We start from the raw sequence: 22,217 nt of genomic DNA, 5'->3' as shown, positions 1-22,217 counted from the left end.
CTAAATGGATCAAAGACCTAAACATAAGACATTAAACCATAAAACTCTCAGAAGAAATCATAGGCAAAAATCTCTTGAACTTAAGCAATTTTTTTCTAGACACATCTCCCTGGGCAAAGGAACCAAATAAAAAATGAGCAAGTGGGACTACATCAAACTAAAATGCTTCTATACAGCAAAGGACACCATTAGTAGAACAAAAAGGAAACCTACAGTATGGGGGAATATATTTGTAAAGGATTTATCCAGTAAGGGACTAACATCCAAAATATATAAAGAACTCATACTCCTCAACGACAAAAATAAATAAAAAACTTGATTAAAAACTGAGCAGAAGATATTTTTCCAAAGAAGAAATACACATAGTCAATAGGCACATAAAAAGATGCTCCACATTGGTAATCATCAGGGAAATGCAAACAAAAACCACAGTGAGATAACATCTCACAGAAGTTAGAAGGCCCACTAAACAAAAGACAAGAAATAACAAGTATCTGCTGGGATATGGAGAAAAGGGAACCCTCCTACACTGTTGGTGGGAATGTCAATTGGTGTAGACACTGTGGAAAGCAGTACGGACGACGTACCTCAAAAAACTAAAAACAGAAATACTATTCAATCCAGTAATTCCACTTCTAGGAATTTACCTGAAGAAAACAAAATCTCTGTGTTGAAAAGATAATACACCCATCAGTTAACTGCAGCATTATTTACAATAGCAAAGCTATGGAAGCAACCAAAGTGTCCATGAATAGATTAATGGATAAAGAAGATGTGGTACATATACAGAATAGAATATCATTCAGCCATTAAAAAGAAAGAAATCCTGCCATTTGCCACACCATGGTTGGAGTTGGAGGGTATTGTGCTAAGTGAAATAAACCAGACAGAGAAAGACAAATACCATATTATTTCACTTATTTGTAGAATCTAAAAACAGAACAAAAGAAAATATACAAAATAGCAGTAGATTCATAGACACTGAGAAGTGACTAGTGGTTACCATGGGAAAGGGGTTGGGGTGGGTAGGTGCGTTTAGGGTGAGGGGGATAAAGAGGCACAAAAATTCTCTACCATGATATAAGTTGATCACAGGGATTATAGTACAGCATGGAGAATATAACCAATGATACTGTAACATTTTCATATGTTGACAGATAGTAACTACATTAGTTGGGGTGAGGATTTAATAATGTGGTAACAGTTGAACCACTGTGCTGTATACTTAAAACCAATATAAGATTGTATATCAATGATACTTTAATTAAAATGGGAATAATAATAATAACATGTATCTGCATGTCTTATAAACTTGTAAGAATTAAATAAATTACTATCTGTGAAAAACAGAATAGTGTTTGGAACCTTTTAAGTGTTTGATTAGCTGACAATACTAGTTCTTTCTAGGTCCCAAACTTTTCACTGTATTACTCTTAACGGCTTTCCATCTTTTTCCTGCTTCACGCTTAGTGCAATGTTACATTGAGTACATTCTCTTACAGGCTTTTTGCACTCCCTAAACTTCTATGTCAAAATAATCTTCTATACTTTCTTTAAAGTCTTCAAATCTTAAAGTGAAAGTTACATCTCAATCACTATCTCCACATATCGTTATCTCTATAGGCCCTCCTCCATTTCTATTATTTCTAATTTTTTGCCCAGTAGTATCAGATTATTAAAATTAAAACTGAATTGGATGTGAAGCTACCCAAAATGCTAAAAGGACTGAGTTTACTGTACTATTTAGTCTCAAAATTGAGTAAAAAGCTTGGGTTTATAATCAAGGTTATTTTAAAGGAATAACTAATGACTATTCAAAGGAACAACTGATTTTAACATTATAAATATAATTATGAAAATAACATATATATATAACTATGCCCTTAGTACAACTACAAGTTTCTGCTATATATAAAAGATATATATTTTGTGCAGAACAGCTTTACCCTCTGGAATATTTCTTTCCATCTTGCAGCACAAGCTTTTCATAATGAATCACATTCAATGGAACATTAAAAAAAGATATACTAGAATACGTCAGGAAAAAATTGCTGGTGCTTGAAGGTATTTTCCATCAAAAATTAAATATGGCACAATGGTCATTCTGTCGAGTTCATTAATGAAATTGGGAAGAGATTATTAATCTCTGGAGTGTTCAATTGAATTTGCAGCGAAAATTGATCAAGCTTCTCCTGACTCAGAAATACCTTATGGCTACTATTGATCAAGAGTTTGGGACACTTACTATAACTCATACCTAAACAAAGAACTTGCTATAGAATTGTTTTTAAAAGACTTCTTATTTAAGACGTATGTACTATTTAGCTTAATAAAGGTGATCTTATAGGCATTACTGTGGAGAGCCACAAGAAAACATACCTGGAGAGGCTGAAAGCATCGTCGATCAAACCCGCTCTGTTACTGACGGAGAGAACCTATGAGGTCAACCAGAAAAAAAAGAAAATGGAATCACTTAGGATTAAAATAGCAGGTGTTTACATATTAAAACATCTTTGAAGAGTAAATCCAGTTTACCTCATGGTTCCTGATTAATTGATCAATTAATAATCTCCAATTCCTTAAATCATAGTTGACTCTAAAATAGCCAGTTTGATTGATGTTCCCCAGCAACCAGCTTCCTTTGTCCAAAGAAGTTATTCTGTGGTGTTCTGAAAACAGCATTTTGGGGGTAAAATAGACTTAAAATTTTAAGGGTTCAATGGTATAAAGTGTGTTTTCTTAATACAATATATCACAGCACCAATAATGAAAAGAGAACACCATCCTAAATACCTAATTGAAACCTACTCTTTAATCAATTAATCACACGATATAGAATTTACTAGAAAAGCTTTTAGTTGGTTATTCATTACCTCAATTAATTGTTATCTTATAATTAACATTTTTGTTCTTGATAAACCTTATTACCTATACATAATATTCTTTCTCAAGATAAATGTAACCAGGAAATCTACTATTGTATTCATACGGCTTCTAGTTAGATAAATGAATATGTGGCTAGAATAAAAGAAAAGGTTTTAGGTGCATATTCTACTTATTTTATTCAGTAAGAAAGTGACTAAAGCAACAGGACTCATTTATTGGAAAATCACTGTTGTTTCTTGCCTTTTTTCATGTGCTTTTTTGGATGTATTAATAAATAACAGACTTTCCAGCATCATCAATAATGTTGGAAAAGGGAAACTCATTTGTTTATGACTCTAGTATTTCTACATATAATTAGAACAAAGATAATAAATTCTGCATGTTGGAAATGGCAACTTGATTATATTCACCAGCTAATTTAATTAAAGGAAGCCAGTAAAAGAAATCTTATAACTTACACATTTAACTCCTTCAAAAATGGTAGATAGAGGATTCCATTCACTTTAAATTTAGCCTTTATTGACCTCACAGAACCAGAGTTTATAATTCTAGTCATTTTGTTGATGCTCTCAGGACTCACGCTTCATAGCTTATATATGAAGTTTATTTAAAATTTATATTTTATATTTTATACAGACACAAACATAGACACACACACACACATACATACACCACTGATCAATCTAATTTACACAATGACTCAAAACTAGAAAATGCATCATTGAAACCATTAGTCCATTCTGGATAAGAGTCACCATCTCTAATTCTTTCTATTATAAAGGTTTTTACACATCAAATTTTAAAACAGGGTTTCTTTCTATTTATTCATAAGCAACACTGAATTTACAGAGTACTCTCTCTCAAATATAAGCCCCATGGAAAATATATTTCCCTATGAAGAGGTATAGGCAAAAATTATTGGGTGAAAATTAATGATCACTAATTGTTCAGGTCTGGAATGGGATGGGCTGATTAATCCAACACGTTATATATTACCAATTTTCAAAAATGTACAGTAAAACAAAAACTGTATGCTGAACACAAAATCTAAACTTTAATGTCTCAAATAGCACTTCAACTTCCTGTTACCTTTATAAGTAATATCTATTGGAACAGATAAAGAAATGAGATTAGACAGATTAATCAAATTGTCCAAGAAAGCTGTAAAAGGTCCATCTCAGGTGTCCTGACTTTGGTCCTTTATACTATATTATACTCTATTGATACAAGATGGTATAACACTTTTGCTCTAATATGATATGCATTTTCACATTGTATACTGATTTAAAAGGGGGGAATAGTGTTGGAAACAAAGAGAGTAGGAGTAGAGAAGTTGGATTCTTGTTTCAGCTGTCCTACACATGAATGTTTGAACGTAGGTCATTGATTCTCCTTGGTTCTCAATTTCCTAGCCTATCACCTAAGGGCCCAGTAATGACATGTAAAGTCCCTTCCTATTCTGTGAGTCAATGGAAGAAGGGGTTGTTTTTCCTAGAGATTTCACCCAGCGTAATCCATGGTACCTAGGAAAATAAATCTATCATATAGTGCTCTAAAATATTCATAGCTTTCCAAGTTTCTGATGCTTTATATTTGCTTGTTTTCAAAAACTCAGTATGTTTAGCCACACAATTTATATGAAGCTTTAGAATGCCACCCCATTTTACAGATGTAAAAATAAAAATAAATAATTTAAAATATGGCATTTTTAAAACTAAAATAACCTCATAAAGAGAGATTTTATTAATTATGTCTGACTTGAGTGGAGAAAAATTAAGATCAAAATACTGAGGGTATTTTTTCTCTTGAGTAACCCTAACACTTACTTCAAGAATACAAAGATTTTTATAGCAACACATTAAAATTGTGATTGAATTCACTTGGGTTAAGAGCAAGTTTGATCAGTTTCATCTAAGAAGTAGGTGTTTTTTTTAAGAAATTACAATATTAAAGGATCAGGTTAAATATATGAGCATATGACTTAGGTTTTCACAGTTTTGGAATGGTCATGGTTCTTATAATATTACATCTATTTTTTAAGTTATTTCCAATTTACACATTTTAGGTAACTGGCAAAACTTCACCTCATGGGATACCTTTGGCTCTAGTTTTCAAACTTACTGAATTCAACAATTTATAGGCAGCTGACAAAATAGGAAAACAATCCCTATACCTTTTATGTCATATGATGAGACTAAGAGAGGGAGGCATTTATTGTTTTACAGTATGCTATCATTAAATTGATAACCAAAACCTACAGGTTATTACTGTCCATGAATATTTTTATGCCTTTGTTATAAATGAAATCTTTGGAGAAATGTTTCCCAGGAAGATTTTGTAATCATAGATTTTTAAGTATCCTTTTCATTCTAGTTAATTATACCTCAAAAATGTTTTTCAAATCAACTAATGAAGAGCAATAAATTTTAAAGCACTCTTTTCCAATGCCCTAATGAGGGAGCTATGTGAATGAGCACCATAATAAAAAGTGTGGAAGTTATATTTTGAGTGTTAGTAGTAACAATTTAAAATTATATTTAGAATGTGTCCAAAATGGCACAGAACTTAGATTGTATCAAGGCACATAGTAGTTGATATTTTATAATGTTTTATGTTTTTACATTCTATACTTTCTTGTGGAATAAAAAGAGAAAGGAGTTTAGGCCTTTCTCCTCAATGGTGGCTAACTGTAGAAAATCAGAATTTAAAATAAACAAAAATCCAACTAAGGTAATGACTACAGCATTAAGCTATTTTTAATGTTTACTTCTAATTTGCAGCATCAGTTTCCCCTTTATTTTGAATCTTTTCTTTCCTAACATTTCCCATTAAATCTCTTCTGTTCCATTGTACATTAATTAATAGTCAGTCAATATGCAAGATAGTACATGTATAAATGTCAGCCTTCTCGGTATTTTCATAGTAAAAACAAGAGATAAATCCTTTTACCTGCCTTCAGTAACTTAAAAATTGGTTTTAAAACTATTTTGGGCTAAAATCATCTATGCCTTAACTTGGAACTAATTAGATATTAATCTAAAGAGTTTTTAGAAATTAAAGTGTCGAAAGTATATGATCGTGGATTTTGTTTCATATGTTGGTAAGAATTGACCAGAATAGTTTTGTAATGTTTTTAAGGAGCAACACTTTTCCTTGATATTAGTTGACTCTATCTTGAATTTAGAAAAAAAAAAAGGAAGAACTAACAACACATAAAAGGAAGCAGTTAACAGTCTTCTTCCTAATCTTTGTCTGATGTCAGTTTTCTATTCATCATCAGAATGAAGGACTTCAAGATAAAACTAAATACAGTTAAAATACTACTGAAAAGTGAAAATAGAAAGGTTGTCCCTCTTGGAAACTTCTTCCAGTTTACGAATTTATAAAGTTGACAAGAAACATTTTACTTGATATGGGCTCAACATTTCAACTGGGACAATGTTTTCACAACCATGGAACTCTGCTATGATTTAATGGAAAATGACACATTATACTTTGTAACTTGCCCACTGTATAACTTTGGGGTGAAGGAGCTTGTCATTAGAATGATAGTCTATGTAAATATCACCTCCCAGAGTTAAGCAGCACACAAACCATGTAGCTGTGTGTAACAACCATGTGTATTAATATAGGTGGTATTATAGGCAAACAGATGGTTTGATATATCATGTTATTATTATTCCTGATTAATAATGAAAGACTGTAAATAGAAACTTCTCAAATACAACAACCTGAGGCTATTGGCCAAGAAAAGCGAGATACTATTCTAGATACTTTGTGGCATACAAGGATGCCATGAATAACTGCATGGAAATAACTAGACAGTTAGAGGAAATGGACCTGGAGAGAGTATCTAAGAAAAATCAGACTAGCCCTGAATCCTGGCATGATCTGAAATGAAGTTTTGGGCTGATCCTGACATTTGATCAGAATTTGCACTTTTCTAATTTTCCTATGTCTGTTCTACCTCCCAACAAGAAATGTCTACTTTATTTCTGAGAATGGTTCTATTTAATGTTCCTAGCAACTCTATGGTTTGATCTGACATGCCATCTAATAGCTGGATCATTACAGTAACACCTCAGTGTTTTCACTCATCATTTCATAATAAATTACACAGATAAAACAACTACATGAAGGTAAAAGAGAAATATAAAGACAAATAATACAGTGAATGTGAATTCAGATTTATGATACAAATAGTAACTCCAGGAAATGAAAAGAATAGATTATAATAAGCAATTTAAATGAGAAACACCAGTAATTTTAAAGTATGCATTTCAATTTCACATTACATATGAATGCCTTATACACAGTGTATATAAACGAAAGCACATATTTTTATAATTGGTGATTATGTGTTAAAAATACAATAACATGAAATCTGAATAAAACTTCAACAGGAAATCAAGTGTTTATATTTCTGTTAAGCAGATTAGATTTTGCTGTAAGAACTATTTTTGTATAGATGTTTGTATGTATTTTGAGCACCTATATCTCCCTTATAATAGCAAGACTGATCTAATAACAAAACAATATTTATTTTGTAATTTATTTATACCTCATCTTTTTTCAAAAAACATTTGCAGCTGTTTAAAATGCTTATGAGATAGGAAGATAACATCAATTAACAAAATGCAAGAAAAGAGTAAGAAAAACAAAATGTGGACACACTTGACCATCTAAATCTAAATAAAACATTACGTAAAAGATGATAATTGGCTTTTTCTTCAGTTCAATGGAAAACAGAAATAAAGAGACTGGGTTCACAATTCAGCATAGAGAATTTAGATTGGATTGAAGAAAAAGCTTTCTGACAGTGAATTGAAATAGGTCAGTATCTTACTGGAAGATTTTTAGAAATTGAATAGAATCTCATCTTTCCCTGCTCCTTGGGAGTTGACCCTTCCTAGGAGATGAATTGGTGACCTATCAATGCCTCTCCCTTCTGGATCTATAATTATCTAATTGTATGGATTATATTGCTTCATCCACTCTTTAAAGTGCCAGTCTGGTAAAGAGGAGACAGCAGAGACACAGACACTTAAAAATGTGGCCTGTGTTTCAGTATTTGGCATACTGTTCCGTTGGGAGTTATGATTGTGATTTAATTATATTTGGGATTATAAAATGATACAGCTAAACTCATACTGGAAATGTTTTGTTTTAAACGTTGTCTTTATTACCAAAGACACAAATAAATCTCATAATTATATAGGGAGACTGAAATTAGACTATAGAAACTATATTATATTTAATTTTGTGATAATCATTCCTCTAGATTCTCTTTCTAATTTGTCTTCATTTACATTTTTATAACAAATGAAACCAGAGGTTAAGTTTCTTAACAATTATTTGAAACCAAATAGTTCCTCCAGGGGAAATAAATATTTTACCTGATTTGTTAGACACCCAAATAATTGCTTCTGAAGACACATGGCTTCTATTTCCTACCATAATAGTTAAAGGAATCTGCCACAGGTAACTGCAAAATAAGAGAGAAGCTTTAAGAATAAAAATGTTTATAACAAATAAACAAATAACATTTGCTGTGCACCCTCAGTGTGATTTTTATTAGTCGTTTTAAGGGAACTAAAAAGTTTCTCTAGTCATAAAAGTAAGGAATAAGTCAAGAAGATACATGCACTCTTTCAATGCCACTAAGCAGACTTGGCCTCGAAGAGTTTAATTTCAATACAGAACAGGAACTGCCAACAAAATAAAATATCTTTCAAAAAAAACAAACAAAACAGATTGGCCTCTGCATTATGAATAAAAAGTAACTAAAATCTATAAATCTGAGCCATACCATATATTGATTAAAGTCTCAAAATAACGCCTTTCTACTTGTTTCTACATTAGATTAATGTACATTGCAGTGGCTTTACACATTTACGTCTCAACATTCTCCTCATTAATTTTGTCTATTCTAAAAAACACTGTAATCATACTTTATAGGAGGGTTAATACAGCACACCTAAAGTTAAGAAAGCAGGAACAAAAGCAAAACAAATCAGATGCCTCTAAAATCCACATCAATATAAAGAACACTGTGGGACACACTTAATGCTCTGTTTTCTGAAAAGGAATTTCCAAACGGACGTGTACAATCATCCACCAATGTGCATAGATCAGTCATGAGCCTCAGCTATTAAAGAGAAGCATTTTCTAGAATTTGACTTTTTATAGGATAAAAATTGGGACCTGTACTTGTACATGAAGCATATCAATTTAATCTCAAATGAGGAGCCAGAGATAAGCTAGATGGCCTTACAATAAGTCCAATGACTACATATTGTTTCTTTCTCTAAAATATAGCCAGGTTACATTGATTTATTTTTGATTATTTTAAAGACATAAGAAAGATACTGTGTCAGCTTGCTAGTTGTGAGAGTGAATGGAGAATTGAGAATTGTCAGGGAACATGTCTGGGGTTATATAAAACTAAAAATATAATGAATGTCTGTTGGGTGATGGGAGGGGAAGTTATATCCTTCCAATTTGTCATGTGGAATATAATCATTTCATATTTTCTATTCATAATAAATAGAACTCAGTAATAGTAAAAGATCCAAAAAGAAGACTAGAAGAAATTCACAATTTTATACCAACTGCTATCTCCAATATGGAAAGTTAAAATAGTACGTTTAAGATTCTAAATTTTAAAAGTGTATGTTGTAGTTAATCAGAGAAACATTTTTGAGTTGCCAGTATGTGGAGATAGTAGGAGGTTATACTATAATGGACTCCATACAATTGGTCAGAAAATAAGCAACCTATAGTAGTGAAGCATGTACTATTTTTAAAGTAGAAGTTAATGAACACAACCCGTGTAACCTCTTAACAAATACCTCCAAGCTTCTGACATAGTATTAAAAATATGCCCCAAATATTTAAAACATCTACGGTGTAGAATATATAGAAAATTGACATATGGCTTTTTGCCGCTGTTCTCTAAAAATAATGACCCTTTTATGATTTCTTGGAAGAATTAGTTGAGACACTGATGCCTGACTCTGCATCCGATTCTCAAATTAATCTATGAGCTCATTTTGTGTACCAAAGATTTTGCAAAAGCCTAGGAAAATAAGCCATTCCATAAATTGTTGTTGAAGTGGATTAAATGCATTGGACTAAAGTAAAGGGACCAAATCAGTCTACAAGCAAGTCAGAGATTAACTTTATGAACTTGACTTTTTAGAACTTATCTTCTACATTGAGTTTGGTCCACTAAATATCAGTTAAAGGGCAAGAAACATAAAATTGAGGATGTTTAAAAATTCTCAAGGATAAATGTGTCTTTTTGTAGCATGATCATAAAATTTTTTTGAAATATAATTTGCCACTAATATAAACACAATTTTGCATTTATTGAAACTGTAATCTTCTAATAATGAAACTAGTAATTATAATAAAATTGGTATGTTTCAATATTTGTGTTTTAGCAAAAGTCTCCAAGGTATAGGAAAATGATTCATATCAATACCTTGTTGCTCATAGTCAATTACACATATATTCAAGAAACCTTTTAAAAGGCAGATGTTGTGTATGTATACACTATCACACAGACAAAATAAAAATTACAAAATAACAAGCATATTGAAAATTTGTATTCATTTTTGAATTCCTGCACTATCATATGATGTCATTTTTCCTAACTTTCCAAACAAAAGATGAAACATTTGATCCTTTCACAAATTTCATTTTAAAATCAATAAAAGCATGGCAATGATGTTGCTTTATGATTACAACCTCAAAGGCTGGAAGACACTAAATACTGTTGTGTGAAGAGCTCTGTGTGATATGCTACAAAGAAATCTCAGTGCAGGGGGTTATATTATAAAAGGAAACCAGAAGAAAACTTGTGAAATTAGATTGGGTCCCAGCCCTTAAGTGAATTTTAATCATCTCATTTTAAGCATAAAAAAACAAAAACAAAAAACAAATGCATTTCAAAAGACCTCTAAGACATTTTTTTTCTTTACAGACTCTGGGAATACCTCTCTTTATCAGTATTAAAAAACTATAAGGTTTTATTTTTTAATGATTACATTAAGGTAGAAAATAATACATACATATTTTAGCTTGAGTGAAAAATCTTTTTTAAAAAATAGTACCAATATTAGTGAAGTATTAATGTAAGTTCTGTGAAAAACCATTCAGAGGTTGCTGTCATTAGGTCAATAACAAAAGGAAAATATGACTGTAGAGATAAATATTAGTGAATTTTAGGACTCAGAATCTCCAAAAGTGGATGAGCAGACATTGCTTAACACTACAATGTACTAACTTCATAAACAAGGCAAAAAAAAAAGCTATCCAAATTCACAACTTCCCAAATTCCAAAATTCTAGCAAATATTTTACCCACTTTAACATATCAAGTAACTTTATGCAATTTTTATTTATGTAAAGAGCAAAGCCTTCTTTTCTATGCTGTAATATAGCTACTACATATGAAAAGTATAATTACCATATGCATTAAAAATGTTCTAGACATGTAATGATATTCCAGCATCCTCTACAAAATTTAAGACAAAAAATTGATTATACTGGCTCAGAAAATACCCATAATTCATTGGGATTTCTGGCATAGATGGGCATCATGTTGCACTACATCTGTTGTTTGCAATGCAAATAAAAGTCTAGGAAAGCTATATACAAAGAGCATATAGAATTAGTATTGAAGCTTTGACCACAATGGCATAGCGAATTAAATGATCAATCACATAAAACTGAATAGTAAATTTTCAACCACAAGCTCCATTATTTCAAGATAGACAGAGGAGTTTTTGAGATTAAAGGGACAATATTCATTATCTTACTCTTGATATTTTATATGCCAAGTTCTCAGGATTTAAAATCACCCATATGATCTTATAACTTTAGCAAAAGCAAAGCTCTGTAGATTTTATATATACTTATAGAGTCTGGGAGAAATTCTTCCTTTAAGAGTCAGACTCATGACCAATACATCTGATGCATGTTATTGGTTGACAGAATACTTTTGTTCAAAATTTGCTCTGTCATCTGCGTGTCCTTTATGTTTTTCTGCATCAGTGACGTTGTGTCAGACTGATGATTCTCAAAGGCTGAATCTCACTTTGCCACAGTCAAGCAGGTTTCATGTACTTCCTGGCAAGGCCAGGGTTGATGCCTTAGTAAATTTAGCCGGGAACCAGACAGTGGCGGCTCAGAAGTAGCTTTTGTCAGCTGTGGGGAATCCAGGCTGGGTGAAGAAACATTGACAGTCAGACCCTGACCATGTGGCAGGTAATACTGTATTCCACGGGTCCAAACAACTGGATTGTAAGGGCAGTTTGTTGAAGGCCAATACACACAGTTGAGCAAATTTAAGGCAATAATTTCCTAAATGGGATTCCAAATTTAGTCACCAGAAAACATTCATGAATTTCTCAATTATTTCTACCTATATAGCCCATTTTGGAGCTAGCATACTTGGTAATAGTTTCCAGTCTTAAGAGATTTATTATCTTAGAGAAAATAAAGAAAATTAAATATAAGCTTCACATCTCTTAGATACTGGTGAATAATAAAAGTTAGATTCCTAATAGTCCAAGACAATGGAAGACTGCATGACCAACCTTATCCAAATACCTCATTTTGTTTATTACCTTTAACTTTCATTCCTCTCCGCTAAAGACCCACCCCAACCTCTCTTATCAGGGCACCCTGTAAAAATTAAATGGACTAATTTCAGTTCTATTGACTTTCCTTGGTTCAGCCTTTAATAAGACACAAAACAGTAAGAAAACATGAACTAGAGAAGAAAGAAACACCATGTGCTGAATTTTCAGTAATTAAGAGTTTCAAAAGACAGTTAAAGTAACAACAAATCAAAATTCTGTTATGTTGTCGCTTAATGGTTTTAAACACTAAAAATGAGGGAAAGAGGTCACATTTTGATACTAAGTAGCAATGACACTTAGACCATTTTTAAATGAATCTGGTTTTTGAATTCCTTCGGCTCAGACATTATTTTGTCTAGTTGTGGTTTTTTGCTTGTTTTAATTAGTCTTTCTGGATTGTTAATCTCTGTTCTCATCAATTTTATAAATCTCAATTTGCTCAATTCCATTTAACTCACTTCAATGCATCTTAACTTTCTTGAATTTAATTCAATGAACATTTACAGGGAAAGTAAAAAAAATCACATATATTTTTAAATCACCATGATAACTGAAACACTGTATTCTTAAAATAACTTTGGTGTGCTGTCACCTTGACAGTTAAAATACCTGGAAATAGGAGAAAAGGGGAATCAAAATGAAACTACCATATGTAAATAAGGAAATGAAAACTATATTTCACTTACATTTCATAATTGTGTTATCAATGCTTTTAAAATATAAAAATGCAAAGTGACACAAAAGAGCAATTAACAAAGAGGGTTATACCTGCTGTTTTGAAGTTGAAGTGCTTTAGTTTTAGCACTGATGTCATAAATAAAATGTTGTTGGGTAATAATTATTTTATTTTCTGCTGTTGCATTTCCCAAGATGGTGATAACAGGATAACCCATCTGCAGTGTCCACTGATCCATTACTTCTTGTATGTTTACATATTTTCCATTCCTTTTTAAAGCCTTTATAACCAAAATTGTATAAATTAGTTTTATAAACATTAACTATAAACGTAACATTAAACCATTTTCATTTTTACCTTTGTGATTTACTTAAGTATGAAAACATTTAAAATCAGTGAAGCTAATATAATGTTAATAAAATCAATCTTCTTGCCTTAAGTTAAATTTCATGCCTATATGTAGAAATGAAAGCTTTAACATTAAAGCTTTTACCTAATGGAAGATAAAGCATATTTTCTAATTAAGGCAAGTACTCATGGCATCATTAAGTATCCCCAGTATGTCTAGTATCAAATTTAAATTTATTATTCATAGATAGAAAAAATTTCTTTAAGGTCAATTTTTCTCTCAACCATGAATATCTGATACCATATTAAAATAATATGTCAGAAGTATTATGTTTGAAAGTACAGTATCTTTTACTACCACTTACAGTGTCAGTAATTTTAAACCCCATATGTTTACATTATATCAAAAATAAAACAAGAAAGCATTGTGAGGAAAAGGGAAATATAAGAAGTAAAAACAAACTATGTCAATAAAAGTTATGAATGTTTTATAAACTCAGTTCAAAAAGAGGTGTTGGTATTCAAGCTTCCTATACTTTACCTCTGATAGTGTATTCCAGAGATCATTTCTGGCTGCATTGCCATACTTATGAATGGTTAAGTAATCCTACGAAGAATATAAAATCATAATTACAATTCAAAGGCTAAGCAATTTCCAGTAAACACATTTATTTCTTGATTCAATTCACTATTTCCATTTGTTGGAATTGCATTAATACAAAGAGAAAGACATGCAAAACAAAGAAAAATCTTATTTTAAAATATTCCAAAGTTTTAACTACAGCATATTTCTTAAGTCATCAAACAATATTAATCTCTGAAAAAAATTTTTCATAGTCATAGTCACTCCTTAGGGATTCCCAAGGGCAAAGATCTTCCTCTAAATTGGCAAGTCAACCTCAAGAAATTTTGAAGACACTACCTCCACCGTGAAATATTTAGGGAAAACTTTTCCATCAGGCTTTCAGGGTGAAGTATTGAAAAAATTTAGTTTTGAGAAAAATACCCCGATATGTGCTGACGTGTAGAGCAATTGCTTTGCCAAGTGTAACAACTGTGTCTGCCTGCTGACCAGTTTCCGTGTCTCTCTACAAAGGGACAGGCTGCCTGATACAAAACTGACTGATAGTTATTACATGAGTTTGAAACACATGTTAATATTGAACAAAAAAATGTCAAACCTAAGTATAGTTAGTATTTGTGGGTTTAGGACCTCCCATTTCCCACTTCAGGCATTAGCAGTTAAACCTACACACTTTCTATCAGATTCACGTCTGCTTCCTTCTAAGAAGCAGGATTTATGTCACTGTGAGTGTGTTATTTAATCATGTCTACTTGTCACTAATTTTTTCTGCAACCAAAGTGGAAAAGTGAATGGAAAATAGTGTTGTAAAGTACGAAACAGGAGGTTCTTTCCTTCATTTGAAATTCCATCATCTCTACAACATATAGATAGTACACAAAACCCTAATTTACATGACAACTGAAACTGAAAAAAAAAATTTGCTGACTCCTCTCAGTACTGTATGTAGAATAGAACACTTGGGGGATAATTAAAGTTGGGGAAGCAAGTTTTCTGAAATACAAATTGCAGCGCCTGTGACAGATTCAACTTTGACAGGGCGGCACACAGCAACTCCCACCGAATCAGCCTCAGAGAGAGGCGACGCCCAACACAGATTTTTGTGATCGACAAATTCATCATCGTCATCGAGTGGTACGAAGAACTTTATTTATTTTTTTATAAAGTAACCCTGAATAACCAATCCGAATTCCAACTTTGGCTTTGAAATGCCACAGAAGGTGATTTCCTTTAGAACCCAGGGACCAGGATTTCAATATGTTATTTCAAACTTAATTATCATAATTACCTTTTATGCTCTTTGAGGATTTACATGGATAAATTTGGAAACAATGGTGATCATGGAACATACATTTAAATTTTATTTTGGTGAGCCTATAATAAATAGTATTACAATTAGGACTTTATTATTGGGTTCTATTTATGGAAAGTGCTGCTAGGATAATCCAAGAGAAGGAACAAAGGAACACCACATGGACCTTGAAAGATCCTATACATAACCACACATTTCTCCTCATAGACAGACCATAAGAATCCAACTGTTTAAAATATGAGTTGACCTTGGTCTAATATTGATCATCTCTTGGTTCCCTCCCCAGTTCAGGCTGAAGTTCACATTTACAATTTAGGCAGGCTGAAATGTCAATGATCCAGTCTCATGAACAGCCCCAACTTGAATGTCTCTGTATTCAGGGCAGAAAGCATGTCTTCATAGACTCCCAGCAGTCGTGATTTTTAGATGTTATTGGAATTTTACATATATCATGTCTTTTTTTCAAAAAATCCCAAAATGTTTTCCTTTGTTATTTTAGGCTTCCTCTTGCACACAAAAATACATTCTGCGTTAAGGAAATTTTGCTTTGACTTTGTAGAACCGCAAAGAAACTTGAAGAATGAATGTGAATTTCTGATAATCATTTATTTATTCTTGCAATCTACAAAATGGATGGTGCACTTCACATGTGCCAGGGAGCTTTCTAGGTACTGGGGAAACTGGTGGAGAAAACAGTGGCTGAGAACAACTACAAACAGTGAAATGTGATTTGTGTGGGAAGGTTTCTATGACTGAAACCATAGATGTCTTGGTACAAAAACCACTTGACAAGATGAATTCAAACATTTGGTATGTGAATGAATGAGATTTTAAGTTCCTTTCAAACCTACAAGTCAATGAACATGGAAATGTCTGGAGTTATGAATCTGAAATGGAAATTTATGTTTATATTTATGTGTATGAAAGTCAATCAGCAGATTTGACACTATGATAGAAAATATAAAAATGTTGTAATATTAACTGTGACAAGAACCATGGGTTCAAATTATTTCAGAAGTAGTTATTGAAAAACAAATAAAACAAATGTGACCACTACAATATTCTTAAGGGATATAACCAACAGTATAAATTGATTAAAAGTTAAAAGCATATTAGGCAAAATTACATTCTGATATAGAATGCAGGAAGGAGACACTGACTATCTTGGTTCAATGCCTGCTCCCACACTCTCTGCCTATATGATGTCTGGCAAGCTGCTTAACCTCTTTGTGCCTGTCTTCACATCCATACAATGTGGACATGTTCAGAGCTGAACCCACTGCCCTCCCTCATTGACCAGCTCCTTTTGACAGCTCTTCCCCAGTGAGGACCCTTCCATTTGCCTCAACCAAGGTGTCATCTTTAGGGTCTCTCTCTCCCTTCCTGCCTCATTCAGTCAATGATCCACATTCTAAACGCTTCCCCAAGATCCCGCCTTCTTATTAACTGTTTGATAGCCATGCTCTAGAATCTTCCTGGGTGACCACTACTGCCACTTCTGCTCTGCCCCCTTCAGAGCTAATTTCTACCATGCATCCAGGATGCTCTTCATCAAATAGACACACGAATCCCTCCTCATTCAAGATAGAGTACTAACACATAGTGTAACTTAAAAATGTCCCTCATAGCCTGGTCCCTCTGTCCCTCTCCAATCCCTCTATTACTCTTTTGCTCCCTTTCTTAGTTCTTCGCACATGCAGTTCTGTACATATTCTTTTCTCCTTTGCTTATGCAAATTCAATGCAGTCTCCAGGACTCAAAACTGATGCGTTTCCTCCTGGAACCCTTTCTTGCTCATTCCTATCCTCTTCCTCATTCTGAATTAAGTACACCTCTTGTATTCTCACATGTTTCACTATAAAAGCATTTATCACAGTGTTATAGTTGCCTATTAGTTTGATTGCTCACATAGTTTGTAAACTCCATGAGCGTAAGTACACTGTTATTCCTATTTACCACTATTTAACCAGCTTCTCTGTGCCCAGCCTAGTACACTATGGATGTTCAATGTATTTGTGTGATTTCAGACTTTCCTCATACAGTATGCTTTTCTGTTAAGAACTGACAATGCAGTAAAGAGAGATGTCTTGTATTCATCAGGTTCCCCCAAAACGTCATATTTAAACACTAATGTAGGACATAATTGATTATTTCAGTGCATAGTCATCAGCTATGCATTTCACTAATACATGCAATTGTATATGATGTCATTAAAAGACTGAACTGTTGGGTCTGAGACCATTTCGGTTTTACTTTCTTTGTTAACAAGTGACATGGTCCATTACGTTTCATGTGTAAAAGCCAGGGGGACTAATAAAGACAAGAGGAAAAATAAAAGGTGAGTTGAGGAAGTAAAGCACTACTATCTTTTAAGATTTACATGGAGATAATTGTGGAACACTATCTCTCTTATTAATGAGTCCTTCAGCATGCTAAAACCAAGGATTAGTTGTACTAATGTTTTATTCCTCAGGACGCAGAGGAACAATTCCATGAAAACCAAAGATGTACAAACTGCTCTGTATGTGTTTAGCTGCAAATAACCAAAATGCCCACCCTAGAATGACCTTTTTAATGACAAGATTCATTCTTTCCGATTGTAAGAAGGTAAAGCAGAGCTGCAGCTCTTCCTCTGGGATTCTTCCGCCCTCACCTTTACCCGCGCTCTGGCATCACCCTCGGCTTCGGAGCCGGCTAGATGCTGCCACCCCAAGCATCACTCCCGGACATGACATCGCACAGAGGACAGAGCCAGAATTTCTTCTTGAGAATCTCTTTTTAACAATCACGAATTTCCCCTCAAATCTTGCACCAAACACCTCACGTCTCCCAGTTGTCAGTATTGTATCACGTGCTCTAGCCCAGATCTGTTCCTGAAGTTTTAGGGACTATTGTTTTGGGATGGCACAAGGCACAACTCACTCCTGTGAAGTATATGGTTGCGCATAAGAGGGTGAGAACCTAAACAAAAGCAGAATTTGGTTAATAAGAAAGGAGACTTGCTTATGGGTGTTTTCTACAATGAGACAAGAAACGCTAGTCTGGGCCTCAGTGGCACCGAGAAATAGGGGCCCTTCTACTTTTGAGACTCATCTGGGAAATGTCAGGTAAATTCGGGCATCGATTTTTCTGACTATGTGACAGAAGGCTGAAACAGGGGTCTGAAATATTGTCCCTTTCTATTGAGAATAACTGTACCTCAAAAAGCGTGTAGCAGGCATTTGTCATTCTTTTGGCTTTCTAACATTTAAACACCATTTTTATGTGGGGGCAATAACTCATCATGGAATCTCAGAGGAAGGGGAGGGTTCTGTCTCTCACTTGAAATGAAAGGTTCAAAATACTAAATACCCTCTGACCACTCTCCCTGGTAGCTGAAGCATGGACACGTGCCCTGGCCTCAGATGAATGGATACTTCAATGCAGGACGGCGAATCCTACAGGATCAATGCAAAAAAGCAGCCATAGTTAAAGGACTAGTCCTTGTGATGGTGACACTGAAAGTCCAGTGGTAGCCACACTACTGGCAGCAGCTGAATGAGACATTCTTATAAATGACCTTGGTTAGCATTCTTAATTTTTGAACCTCCCTTAGTGCCTAGTATGTGTTTTGTAAGCCTGGTTCTCCTGCCTTCCCAATAATTCCCAGGCTGCCCTACATCCATCCAATAAATTTCTTCTTGCTTCATTTAGCCAGAGTTTGTTTCTATTGCCTGCAACTCGAAACTCTGACTGATACAACACTAATGGGTGATAAAAATAAAGCAAATAAGACATCTTAAATTTTATTGGTACCCTTATAAAGAAAAATAGAAATGATCTCTCATAACTTATACAAAATAAAAAATAATGTACTCCCAGTTCTATTTAGTAAATCTACTAGGCTTACATTGCGTTACGAATATGAACTATGGAGGAAAGGGGTCAATGCTTTAATTAAGAAAAAAAAAGGCAGACAAGAAGGTTGGAGGAAAAGGATGGGAGCTGCACAGACAGGAGGGTGCTTAGAGTGACAACATAAAGGTAAATCTCTGCAAAACTTTTCCTTAAAGCTTCTAGAGCAGGAGTTGTTAAATTGGGATCCATAGACTCTAAAATTAAACAAATCTAAGTGTGTGCACTATTAGAGTAAGGTGATCTTACAGGGATCCATGAACAACAAAAGCAGATTAAAAGCTGTCAGCTCACAGCAATGTCACACAAGGTTTAGATAAAACCCATTTGAAGTCTGGCCCATGCACTTCAGAGGATGTTTCTACATTCTCTGACCTTGAGAAATAGAAGCAAGGAGACTAACACAGTGAAAGATGATGATCTAAGCTACAAGAAAACTAGACTAGAAAATAAGATATTATTTTGGTTAATACCTGAAGATGGCTTGGAGATGAAGGGATTAAGCAAAAATGGGCAGCAAGGTATTGAAAAAGCATTATATAAAATTAAAAAAGTGTTTACAGTGTTATTATATCAGATAAGAACCAAGGACACAAATGTATAAATAACTATTAAAACTTTATTAAGTTACAAGTTTCCAGTAAAACAGGAACCATCACCAAATCTTTGTAGTACAGCAGTTCTAGCCATGAGACACAATAAAAAAGAGGTGGAACTTAGGAAAGAAAGTTATTGGAATAGATAGAACACCAGTAGTTGAAAGTTAGTTATATCATTGCTTGCATGCCATTGATTTTGACTTTTCCAATGTGTGCTGAGCCTAAATTTACTTTCAGAAGTTGCTTACCTGGATATGGGAGTATTTGGATATTTCTCTGAAAACAAAAAGGCATTTTATATGTTTTAGAAATCTGTTATACCACTTAATGAGTGTAAATTTTATAAAAATCAGTATATTTCCTGAGGGGTTGCTAATTATACGAGAAAATTAGAATATTTTAAATCAAAGGAACATGCTAGCACATGATTTTTCTGTGTGCACATGATTTTTCCGTGTGTCTTAAATTATAGACAATAGCATATTCTTACATTAGTTTTGCTGTCACATGTTTTATTTAGTAAGTACAGATCATGCCATCGATGCCTCACCAGGCAAGAGCTTCATCAGAGGAGCAATATTGCCACTATTGAATTTATACTCCATTCAGGAACAATCTGACAGGGTCCTACACCTGTCAGTGAAATTGTGTGAATGTAAGTCGATAGGGGTGTTCTGAGATACTAAAATAGCCCCACCTCTTACTTGTGCCGCAAGCTTGAAATCTTACTGAGATATAAAATGAATCTATTAGTAAAACTGAAGTCTGTGAATTGCTTTTTCCAAATGCTCTGATAAAGGGCTTTGACCACAACAAACTCACAAAATAGATAAATTCAATCCTGGCTGGAAAAATACACTGTGTTTTGTCAATCAGGATGTCCACTGGCCTTAGACAATGTATATGGAGTTCCCCACTTCCACTACTTTCTATCAGCCTCTGGTGCTGGTGAATAGTTGAGAAAAAAATGCAACTCATTTGAGAAAGAAGTGGAGTGTATATTCAGAAAACCTAAGAATTCAGGTAGATCCTTACCAGTCATGTGCTCTTGGGTGAGGTATCTATTTTCTCTACACTTTTATTTCTTTATGCACAGGAAATGATATAAACCAAGTAAAACTCTTAGAAAAATGCCTACCATGCAAGAAGCCCAAGAAACTTCAGTTATTTTAAGGCCAAGTTCAAAGGAAAGAAGTGTCTGGAATCAACATCTTCAACCTTACCTCTAAGAGAAGCCAAAACATCCCAGAGGCCCAAGGAAGGGAATTATCTGGACTAATTCGAAGAAAGAAAGCACTTGGAAGGAAAACATTTCAAAAAACATTTTGAAGTAAAACGTAAGGAAAAAAATACTGAGACCAAAGCTTCTTTAGACTTAAGGAGAACTTACAAATCTTTGCCTCCTCATGTCTGGAAAAGGAAAGAGACGTGGAGAGCTCTGCAAGTGTTGGGGGTCTAGTTCCACTTTTCACAGAGCTCTGCTGCAGGGAACAAGGCCCCTGACAGGTGGCAGGGGGTGGCAGCACTAAGTGGGCTCCTCAGCACAAACAGCCGTGCCTACGGTGGTATTAACGCAGCAAATACACTAAACTTCAGATGACCAGACAGACAAGATTTGGACAGAATATGCACCCAACACTGAAGCAACACACACTCCCTTCTTTCTTTCCCCTTCAGCCATCAGCCCGTTCCATGAAACCAATAGGACTGCACACCAGGGTGGATGTGAACAGAGCGCTCTTCGACTGTATGTTCTGGCCTGAACAAGTCCCCTGGAACATTCTCATATAAATGGGCATCACATAAAAGGGACTCAATTAAGGACAGATTAAACTCCCCATATGCTCAGAAGCATAGGGGATTTCTTTTATTCAGAGTTAAAATCACATATACTTGCTAACATACCGTCTACTGTTAACATTATTAATGGCAGGTACTTGTCTATCAAATCTTTCCTATTTCTGTTTCCCTGATAACCCAGATTACATTTCATAGTTTGTCTTAATCAAATTCTGGCAGATGGCCTATCCCCTTTGCAGCTCTGTCTTTCAATGATACTGCAGACAAAACCCCGATCCTGGATAAATGCAAGTATTTGCTTTCTCCAGACCTGCACTTATGCAGCTGAACATCACAGGAGAAAATAATGCAACTGAGCATTTTAGTTTTATTATAAATTTATTATCACCAAACTCAAATAAGCCCTCAATACTGCCAGGCAGCATGTACAGACCTATACTTCCCACTCCTCAATCTTTAAACCTGTCTAC

General features: G+C 33.9%; 1 protein-coding gene across 1 annotated transcript in view; it reads right to left on the bottom strand.

Moving 5' to 3' along the window:
- Positions 1 to 22,217, bottom strand: part of TRHDE (thyrotropin releasing hormone degrading enzyme) — a 395,901-nt gene that overhangs the window by 94,351 nt on the left and 279,333 nt on the right. Inside the window, exons 8-12 of the mRNA XM_073213329.1 lie at positions 14,101 to 14,166; positions 13,304 to 13,491; positions 8,283 to 8,371; positions 2,536 to 2,669; positions 2,380 to 2,435 (exon numbers count right to left, since the gene is read on the bottom strand). Coding sequence (XP_073069430.1) covers positions 2,380 to 2,435; positions 2,536 to 2,669; positions 8,283 to 8,371; positions 13,304 to 13,491; positions 14,101 to 14,166 — 533 coding nt within the window. The remainder of the gene's footprint in view (positions 1 to 2,379; positions 2,436 to 2,535; positions 2,670 to 8,282; positions 8,372 to 13,303; positions 13,492 to 14,100; positions 14,167 to 22,217) is intronic.

Source organism: Manis javanica, chromosome 10 (genome assembly GCF_040802235.1).
Source record: "Manis javanica isolate MJ-LG chromosome 10, MJ_LKY, whole genome shotgun sequence".
NCBI lineage: Eukaryota > Metazoa > Chordata > Mammalia > Pholidota > Manidae > Manis > Manis javanica.
Note: the sequence above shows the minus strand (reverse complement) of the source record. Positions and strands in the feature narration are given on the sequence as shown.